The 10,528-nt window shown below is 41.1% G+C and overlaps 1 protein-coding gene across 1 annotated transcript; it reads right to left on the bottom strand.

Moving 5' to 3' along the window:
• Positions 1–3,206: 3,206 nt before the first annotated feature.
• On the bottom strand, positions 3,207–10,250 carry LOC118361802 (leukocyte elastase inhibitor-like). Its single transcript, XM_035742040.2, has 7 exons — positions 10,096–10,250; positions 9,480–9,678; positions 5,807–5,947; positions 5,427–5,544; positions 4,996–5,138; positions 4,545–4,712; positions 3,207–4,365 (listed from the first exon to the last, which is right to left on the bottom strand). Exons 2-7 carry the CDS (start codon positions 9,645–9,647, stop codon positions 3,964–3,966), a joined length of 1,140 nt encoding a protein of 379 aa, XP_035597933.1. The 5' UTR covers positions 9,648–9,678; positions 10,096–10,250; the 3' UTR covers positions 3,207–3,963.
• Positions 10,251–10,528: the final 278 nt, after the last annotated feature.

Genomic DNA, 10,528 nt, shown 5'->3' with positions numbered 1-10,528 from the left:
ACCTCAGCGTGGGAGCCTCTTGTTTTAGTTTTTGTCTGTAGGCAGGGATCAACAAAATGGAGTCATGGTCAGCTTTTCCGAAAGGGGCGCGGGGCAGGGCCTTATATGCGTCGCGGAAGTTAGAATAGCAATGATCCAAGTTTTTTCCAGCCCTGGTTGCGCAATCGATATGCTGATACAATTTAGGGAGTCTTGTTTTCAGATTAGCCTTGTTGAAATCCCCAGCTACAATGAATGCAGCCTCCGGATAAATGGATTCCAGTTTGCAAAGAGTCAAATAAAGTTAGTTCAGAGCCATCGATGTGTCTGCTTGGGGGGGAATATATACGGCTGTGATTATAATCGAAGAGAATTCTCTTGGTAGCTTTAAACACCCTAGTGCCTCTTTCATGACCTCTTCAAAGTCAGTCAGGAATATACTTCTTTAAGACTCAACTAATATGTAGATACTAAAAATAGAGCAGAATTATAAAGTTAAAATCGCCATGATATTAAAGTTACAAATGCAGTATTACTGTTTGTTTTCGGTTGTGTTTGTTCATGGATGAACACCTCAATGATACTGGGGGTGTTTGAGGACAGAGCCTGTCTCAGCTCAGTCATCAGATAAATGCTGCCACCTTCCGACTTAACTAAAAAAAAAAAAAACACCCTGTTCAATTACTATGTACATTCACTTTAGTTTACTACTGAGTAGTGCCTTGAAAAGACTATTTTTTCTTGACATGTGTAAATTACACAAGATTGCATTGTGTGTACCGAATTTTTCCAAAAAGAATATATTTTATTTTTATTTTTGAAGCTTTTTATTTTTTTATAAATACATTTTTTTTTAAATCAATTTGAAACAGCCAATTTACAATATAAATCTATTGAATAGACATCCATGGCAGGATTAGTTTTTCAGACACTAAGTTAGATACTAGTAGTCAGTAGTTTTTATTTGATCTTTTATATCCAGATCTCTGCTTATATCCAAGAAATGTAGAATTGAGTGTTAATGAATTATTTGTCTGGACATCAGTTTCTGCACAGTGTGCAATAGGTAATGATCTGTACCATAATGAATGAGTTAAATTATCGAGAATAGCAGTCCAGCCAGCCAAATGAGCAGACATGTGTTGTATACAAACTCCAGGTAGTGCAACCAGTCAGGTGGGCGGGGCTACATAAGGCAAATACCCTGAGACAAAAGAAGAAAACATTTCCTGAATACAAAAAGGTAAGTAAGTATTTAAACTTAGTGAGTCATCTCCTACAATTCTGCTAGATTGGAGATTTTAAGGTAAATCATTTGTTTGATATTCAATTGGTTGCCTCAAGGCAGACATTCTGCCCCCTGAGCAAGGCAGTTAACCCACCGTTCCCTGGGTGACGAAGACGTGGATGTCGATTAAGGAAGCCCCCCGCACCTCTCTGATTCAGAAGGGGTTGGGTTAAATATGGAAGACACATTTCAGTTGTGCAACTGACTAGAGCTGTGTTCGAATACCCACACTAACATAATGTATACTACAAACTGACTAGGTATCCCCCTATCCCTTTCCTACCCTTTCATTGAAAATGGCACTTTTACGTGTTAGAGCAATCACTTGTAAAACATTTATTGTGAATTACCTCATTACTGAGCTAAAAGTTGATTGCATGTATCTCATTGAAACATAGCCATCATCAAACTGTAGTACTGCTTTTATTGAATCCCCCCCCCCCCATTCTCTATCTAAAAATTGAAAAAGGGTGGGGGGGGGGACAGCCTCCATTTTTACTAACGCTCTCAGCTGTTCGTTTGGCGACTTTGGGTCCTTTGAGTATCATGATATACTGTTTAAATGTCAGCCACCAGTGCTGGCCATCACCTTGTATAGGCCACCAAAGCACTGCCCCACTTTCTTCACTGATTTATCTGAACTATTGTCTATTGTCCTTGAGAACAATGATAAAATCATTGTGTTGGGTGATTTTAATATTAAAGACGCTGACTCCAAGGCCATTGAATTTATGAATCTTTTGAAATCTATGGACTTTATCCAACATGTTACTGGGCCCTTCCATAACTGTGGCCGTACTCTGGACCTGGTTATTACCAAGGGGCTTTCTACTGGGCCCCCCCATAACCATAGCCATACTCTGGACCTGGTTATTACCAAGGGGCTTTCTACTGGGCCCAGCCATAACTACAGCCATACTCTGGACCTGGTTATTACCAAGGGGCTTTCTACTTGGCCCACCCATAACTACAGCCATTTTAATTGGCCAGTCTGAGATATGGCTTTTTCTTTGCAACTCTACCTAGAAGGCCAGCAACCTGGAGTCACCTCTTCACTGTTGACGTTGAGCCTGGTGTTTCGCAGGTACTACTTAATGAAGCTGCCAGTTGAGGACTTGCGAGGCGTCTGTTTCTCAAACTAGACACGAATGTACTTGTCCTCTTGCGCAGTTGTGCACCGGTGCCTCCCACTCTTTCTATTCTGGTTAGAGCCAGTTTGTGCTGTTCTGTGAAGGGAGTAGTACACAGCATTGCATGAGATCTTTAGTTTCTTGCCAATTTCTCACATGGAATAGCCGTAATTGCTCAGAACAAGAATAATGAGTTTCAAAATAAAGTTTTGTTTCTGGCCATTTTGAGAGCGTAATCGAACCCACAAACACTGATGCTCCAGATGCTCAACTAACCTAAAGGCCAATTGTATTGCTTATTCAATCAGCAAAAGTTTTCAGCTGTACTAACAATTGCAAAAGGGTTTTCTAATGATCAATTAGCCTTTTAAAATGATAAACTTGGATTAGTTAAGACAACGTGCCATTGGTACACAGGAGTGATGGTGCTGATAACGGGCCTCTGTACACCTATGTAGAATTCCATTAAAAATAAAACACTAAATCAGCTGTTTCCAGCTACAATGGTCATTTACATTGTCTACCTGATCAATTGTTATTTTAATGGACAAAGTGATTCTTTCAAAAACAAGGACATTTAAGTGGCCCCAAACTTTTGAATCTGCATCTAAATATCTCAGCCATTATATCAACATAATATTTTTCACACTGACTAGAAATAAAAGTTACTGCAGAGCCATCATTATTTGTAAACCAGGATGTTTTTCTATTTTTTTAAAGGGTGTCAACTTCCCAACCAATCAGTAACCAGTACAGGATGCCAACTGTACTGGTGGAGAGGGTGGAGTTCAGAAGGTCAGCCATGTTGGTCAGGGAGTTGGCCAACGCTGCGATAAGATAGAGTACCACAGTATGAGGCATAATGCCCATAAAACCTAAAACAGGGAAACGGTTCCTATTGTTTTTCTACCATTCATTTGCCCCCCATTGAGGATTTTAGAAACACTCAAAGTGCTGTTGTGTAGGCTTATCATCGATGAGAATGTGACTTATTATACACCAACATCAATAACAGTGTTTGATTTGTGCTAGCCGGGGTCCTTGGGATGTCCCTACCTCATTGTCAATGGTTCGGTAAGGGTTATGGTAAAGGGAAGGGGAGTGGTTAGGATAGGGATGTCCCAAGAAGCCCAGATATGCACAAATGATCAGTGCTACATAGTAACTTAGATTTGGAAGTGTGACTAACAATGACCCACACTAGTTGATATATATTCTTTACTATTCTGTAAACATAGTTGCTTAATTGAATAGAACTCCAGTATTCAAATCAGAAGACTAGGAGATCGTGAGCAAAAAGAAAAGTACAAAAACACGTTTGAGGATAATGGTATTTGAATTAGGTGGTCAGAGGAGACAAACATTGATCATGATAAAGGTAAAAATATACATCATACCAGTAAGAAAATTCACCACAAATATACTCAACACATCATTTTTGTTGGACAAAGATCACCAAGCACAGATGCGATATTGATGTAGCAGCTTCAGTAATATATATACATACATATACATATATACACACATCTTTAATACCCAAGTGGAATGTCCCATTTGCTAAAGCTCCTAAGGGGAGCAGTAGCGACCATAGAACAGAATGCTCTCGGTGTTGTGGCTGATGAAGAAGAGAAAGGGGTGGTCGGCCACAAATGTGGGGGTCCTCAAGGCACAGCGCATCCCCATAATGGCGACCGTGGCACTCGCCGCCTCTGTGCCCTCCTCGTTGACCTCCACAAAGGCCCTGTGCACCACCTCGGACAGCTCCAAGTCGTTGCTGGGCGACAAGCCCGAGAAGTCACCCTTTGAGAGGTCGAAGGCGTCCGTCATGCCCATGCTGATCAGCAAGTCCTTCAGGTCAAGGGTCTCCTCCAGCTTGAACTTAGGCAGGCCCACCTGAACCTCCACTGTGTCCATCATGTCAGGCCTGGTCCACGCCACAATTTTCTCATAGGTCAGCAGCTTCTCCAGCTGTGTTTTTTTTGGGGGGGACAGTCATGACTGACACTTCTAAAAATATGAGAATGACAGACTGATTTCGGTTTGAGCTAACCCTCTAATTACCATAATGCAGGTATTTGCCGTGCAGTTAACCGTGTATCGTTTTAGGTCACAAACCCCATGTTGCTGACGGAGTAGACAAGTCCTACCTTCTTCAGACCAGTGACGTGGTCCTCCATGTCGTTGGGGAGTATGATGAACATGCTCAGTTCGTTCCCCTCGTATTGCAGACACAGGATCTGGCAGTTGGCCTCAGGGATGAAGGCTAGGGGGAACTTGCCCGTCTGACACATCATTTTCACTGGCTTGCACTCATTCTGGATCCAATGAAAGGTGGTGTCAAATTATTGTGTCGTCACAAATTACCATGGTTGCAAAAGTCACTCATTGATTGTCATGAAAGTGAATCAAGCTACACGTTTGACACATGGTAAATAAATAAAAATGTAATAAAATATAATAAAGATTAAAATGCGGTTTGGTGAAAGTAATCTCTTTGGCCTTAGAAGCGCTACTCTAAAGACTCATGATGAATGATCACCAGGCGTGTCCACTACAGACATTAGAACAATAGGTTATTTTTGTCAGGCTGGTTGGTACCTTGTTCAGTTTGAACTGGGCATCGCTGGTGCTGGCCTCCTTGAACTTCTTACACCAGTTGCCTTTGAAGTAGATGGCGTTCACCAACACCAGTCTGGTCAGGTGGTCGACAACCCCCTCCGGCAACAGGTCCTTTATTTTCTCTACAAAAAATACAGAGACTAGAGGTGATAATTACTTTCTTCTCCTACAGCTTTGTTGTAAACAGCAGATACATCAAGGACACCTAATGGAGGAAATCAATGACACCTAATGGAGGAAATCAATTAATTCTCAATCTACTGGTCCCTTAACTATTCTCATTCAGTGTAAAAAATCTTTATCATTAAACATTTCAGTGAATAATATCAATACAGGCCGTTAATTATTATTTTATTAAAGAAAAGTTCATGCTATTGTGCACATGGAGACAGCTTTTGGCCTCTATTCACCAGAGGTCTGCTTCTCCACCCAAGCATTTATGTTCTTTCTAGAAGCCTCCGCGTTGGACTTGAAGTCCACAGCCTCCAGCTCGGCATCGTAGTGCTTCTTGGTGTCCCCGAGGAAAGTCTGTCACATTTACCACGGACGCAAGAGGATTAAGACAGTCAATATCCTAACTTTATAAACCCCTTGGTACGTAAAATAAAGAGTCTAGTCTACAATGGACTAGACTATGTACAGTTTGTCATAGAACTTATAGGACATCCTGGAAATCGCTAGTGTGGTGTATCTCTTTGCATAATGACTTTCTAATACAGTCATTGGGGTCAATTCAGAAAGAAAAAATCTAATTTGAGATGCAACACTTACTCCACATTGTGGACGTTACCTCAACAAACCGGTAAGACTGTTCTCCGTACAGGCGATTGGCCAGGCTCAGTGAGTATGGGGCTCCCTGCAGGTTCAGGTCATGAATGAGTTTGCCGAAGCTAACATGGATGTCACCCGTAGCTTTGTTGAAGCACATCGTCTAGTGACAGAAGTAGGGGGAGGGTCAAATCATTTACATGTACATGTACCTAATGTGACATTGTGGTTGCATCTTCCTGTGACATCCATCTCACTTATACAAGCACAGATTACATTCATGTTGCTTAACAAAATGATTGGTTTGTGACCAGAACTTCCTGTTTATATTTCCTTATCAACAATTATGAAGAAACAAAATATAACACATTGAAACCTTAGTAGAGAAAATAAGCTAGTATTCCCTCCAGCCTCAAATAAAATTGTATGTGTCACATGTGCAAAATACAACAGGTGTTGTGAAACGCTTACTTACAAGCCCATAAATCAACAACGCTGTAGAAAAGGCCCGTGGAGTTGGTGGAATAATCCTTTAATGCATTGCCATTTACTCAGCTGGGCCAGGGGCGCTTTAATCAGGTCAGGTGGAAATGTCCGAAAGATCTCAACTCCATAAAAGGAGGAAATTGCCATCGCCTGATCTCGCTGCTGTCTCTTCCTTAACTCCATCTGATCCAGAAGTTCTGTGCGTCCATGAATCCACCAGACTACTCAGTAAATATACCACTTTATGGTTAAAGGAATTCCTGCCTCAGTCTCATCCATTCCTCTGTCACCTGACCACCTGTTCACCTTCACTGTCAGTCATCCTACCTGTCCAGCTACCCACACAGATTCCACTAATCTTTCAAATGCAGTTAAGAATAAAATTAAAGTAACAAATAAATAAAGAGCAGCAGTAAAATAACAATAGCGAGGCTATACACACAGGAGTTGCTGCTACATGTGTATTTTATGTATAGGGCTAATATCCCATAACGAAACCACAGAAGAAAAACGCCTGCAGTAGTATCGTGTTCCCAGCAGGGGTGTATTCAATAGTCACACAGTAGCAAAACATTGTCCGTCGAAACGGAAACCGTTTACTACAAACTGAAAACGCTTTGCAACGTAAACAAGTTTCTATTGGACAAATTCAGGTAGGTAGGTCCATCCCAGTTTCATTCCGTTGAAAAACGTTTTTTTTTTTTTTTTTTTTTTACAGTCCAAAAGTTTCTACAAACTGCGACTACCTCACCAAAAGCGCAACAGTATCTAGCAGACACCCGAGGTTACTCATTCCTTACTATATACACACCACCAGAATCAGCGGCAGCTGGGGCTCTTTATGTGGAGTAGTCCTGGGTTAAGAAGTCAGAATGGGGCTCTTTATGTGGAGTAGTCCTGGGTTAAGAAGTCAGAATGGGGCTCTTTATGTGGAGTAGTCCTGGGTTAAGAAGTCAGAATGGGGCTCTTTATGTGGAGTAGTCCTGGGTTAAGAAGTCAGAATGGGGCTCTTTATGTGGAGTAGTCCTGGGTTAAGAAGTCAGAATGCTTCACATCCCGAACAGTTTGTGCATATATTAAAATGACAACATTTTGTGACGGTCTTGTTGGTCTTTGGTAAGGGTTTTTTCGGCTGTTCATGCACATTGTTTTCTTGGGGCAGCCGAAGCCCACGCCCCTTCGCCGATTGGTCAACATTGAATCCCTACTGAAGTGTTAGTTGCCATTCAATGATAGACTCGTTTTCATGCACACTCACTTGAGAAATACTGCACCAAACATCTACGTTGGATGTCAAATGTAATGACTAAGACCCCTACAACTGAACTACTAAATTAATGACCGATTTCTTGAATTATCGTAGTTTAATTCGGACTATTTTGAGGAAGTGTATAAAAGGCTACTAGAGCTGGGAATTACCAAGGACCATACTGAGGAACATCAACACACCATATTATCACCATACCATATTATCACCATATTGAGGGATCTCACCATACCATATTATCACCATACTGAGAGACCTCACCATATTATCACCATACTGAGAGACCTCACCATACCATATTATCACCATACTGAGGAACATCAACACACCATATTATCACCATACTGAGAGACCTCACCATACTTAGAGACCTCACCATACTGAGAGACCTCACCCTACCATATTATCACCATACTGAGAGACCTCACCATACCATATTATCACCATACTGAGGGACCTCACCATACCATATTATCACCATACTGAGAGACCTCACCATACCATATTATCACCATACCATATTATCACCATACTGAGAGACCTCACCATACCATATTATCACCATACCATGTTATCACCATACTGAGAGACCTTACCAAACCATATTATCACCATACTGAGAGACCTTACCATACCATATTATCACCATACTGAGAGACCTCACCATACCATATTATCACCATACTGAGAGACCTCACCATACCATATTATCACCATACTGAGGGACCTCACCCTACCATATTATCACCACACTGAGGAGCCTCACCATACCATATTATCACCATACTGAGGAGCCTCACCATACCATATTATCACCATACCATATTATCACCATACTGAGACCTCACCATACCATATTATCACCATACTGAAGGACCCCACCATACCAAATCAATATTATCAAAAATAAAAGCCATACTGAAGGACCCCAGATCTTTGATACCATATTATCACAACTACTACTTGTCCTCAAGGACCCCACCATACCATCACCATACTGAGGGACCTCACCCTGTCAACATAGCCGTACATTTTAATAAATAAGACGTTTCCAGCTACAAGTCATTAACAATGTCTACACTGTATTTCTAAATCAATTAGATTTCATTTTAAGGGACAAAAATAAAAAGCTTCTCAAAAATCAAGGACATTCCTAAGTGACCCCAGATCTTTGAACTGTAGTATATTCATCTCATTCAACTACTGCTACGTTGTCCTCATTAGATAGCACACACACACACACACACACACTTGACTGGTACTGTATGTTCTACGTTGTCCTAATTAGATAGCACACACTTGACTGGTACTGTATGTCTACGTTGTCCTCATTAGATAGCACACACTTGACTGGTACTGTATGTCTACGTTGTCCTAATTAGATAGCACACACTTGACTGGTACTGTATGTCTACGTTGTCCTAATTAGATAGCACACACTTGACTGGTACTGTATGTCTACGTTGTCCTAATTAGATAGCACACACTTGACTGGTACTGTATGTCTACCTTGTCCTAATTAGATAGCACACACTTGACTGGTACTGTATGTCTACGTTGTCCTAATTAGATAGCACACACTTGACTGGTACTGTATGTCTACGTTGTCCTCATTAGATAACACACACTTGACTGGTACTGTATGTCTACGTTGTCCTAATTAGATAGCACACACTTGACTGGTACTGTATGTCTACGTTGTCCTAATTAGATAGCACACACTTGACTGGTACTGTATGTTTCTTTGGTTGTTGTTGCCATTTAGCAGAAGCTTTTAACCCAAAGTGTTGTACATGCGTGTATACATTGTGTAGTTGGTCATGGTAAACAAAGCCCTGGCGTTACAAGGGCCATACTCCACCGAGTCATACAGGATAACTACGGTTTTACAGTGTGTCGTATCGACGGAACTTCGAAAATAAAACGGGTCACACGGACTCACCTCTGACATCTGAGTAGCAGTGTTGCCCCTGGCCCCCAGAAAAACCATGGCGAGGGCAGCGGAGATGCTGAGAGGGGAGTACAAAACATTGCCCTTCTTGTTCTTCTCGGTGATCTTCTTGAACAACGCCAGGGTGAAGTTAGTATTGGCCACAGACACGGCTGACATTGTAACTTGTGTGAGAGGAAGGCAGGCAGAACTTGGACAGAAGAGTAAAACGTGTTAGTATCAGTGAAACAGACCCGTCAATGAATGGGACGCAATTATCCATCTAATGCGGATGTTACTTTTGAAAAAAAGTACGCAACACAAACAAAGCAGCTAGTTAATGTTACACCTAAATGATAAAATGTCCCGTTCTCTCTGATGTTACATTTATGCTATTCTCCTGATTTTGGAGCGGTGGCCAAATGTTTGATCACGTCCAGGTAGCCAAGCAGACATCAATAGTTATGTTAAGTAAATCGGCAAGTAATTCACCAATTAAACAAGACAAAAAGTCGTAGCTAATCGTAACTTCAACAGAAAGTTGTCAAGATCAACAGAGTAAACCTTCCTAAAATATGTTCGTCACCAGTTGATCGGGGGAAATATTATATAGCAGCTACTCACTCACCTAAGACGGGTTATTTGTGAATGTCATGTGGTCCTTTTCCAGACAGGTGGTTTTCTACAGACACGTTCCAGGGAACCATCTATTAAACAATTAACTGCAGACACACACCGTGTGGCCTGTCAAAGTGCGCTTTTCAATTATTTTCAGCTGACTACTACGGCAAACCAACTGGATCAAACAAACGAATGTAGAGTACTATTGAAGTAAAAAACTACATCCAAGCAGTGTATGGTCTAAATATACACAGTGAAATAGTGAAATAAACAAGAATACTGTATGATTTTGTATTTATTGCTGTCAATTCCAGGAAAACAGATCAACAATTTGCATAAAAACCCAATTCGTATTAGAAATATATTTGACATTTCCAGTACAATAACATTTACATAAAGAGTACAGTAAACATACACCCGAAGGTAACAGTGAGTGTACC

Source organism: Oncorhynchus keta, chromosome 28, assembly GCF_023373465.1.
Source record: "Oncorhynchus keta strain PuntledgeMale-10-30-2019 chromosome 28, Oket_V2, whole genome shotgun sequence".
Lineage (NCBI taxonomy): Eukaryota > Metazoa > Chordata > Actinopteri > Salmoniformes > Salmonidae > Oncorhynchus > Oncorhynchus keta.
The sequence above is the reverse complement of the archived record's forward strand: the minus strand, read 5'-3'. Positions and strand labels throughout refer to the sequence as shown.

What these genes read in the sequence shown, in the direction of transcription:
- LOC118361802 (XM_035742040.2), bottom strand. Translation starts at nt 9,647, where the DNA reads ATGTCAGCCGTGTCTGTGGCCAATACTAACTTCACCCTGGCGTTGTTC. An exon ending in CTGCTACTCAGATGTCAGAG is followed by an intron (nt 5,948 to 9,479) that starts GTGAGTCCGTGT and finishes TTCTGTCACTAG; the next exon opens with ACGATGTGCTTCAACAAAGC. An exon ending in ACGTCACTGGTCTGAAGAAG is followed by an intron (nt 4,366 to 4,544) that starts GTAGGACTTGTC and finishes AAAAAAACACAG; the next exon opens with CTGGAGAAGCTGCTGACCTA.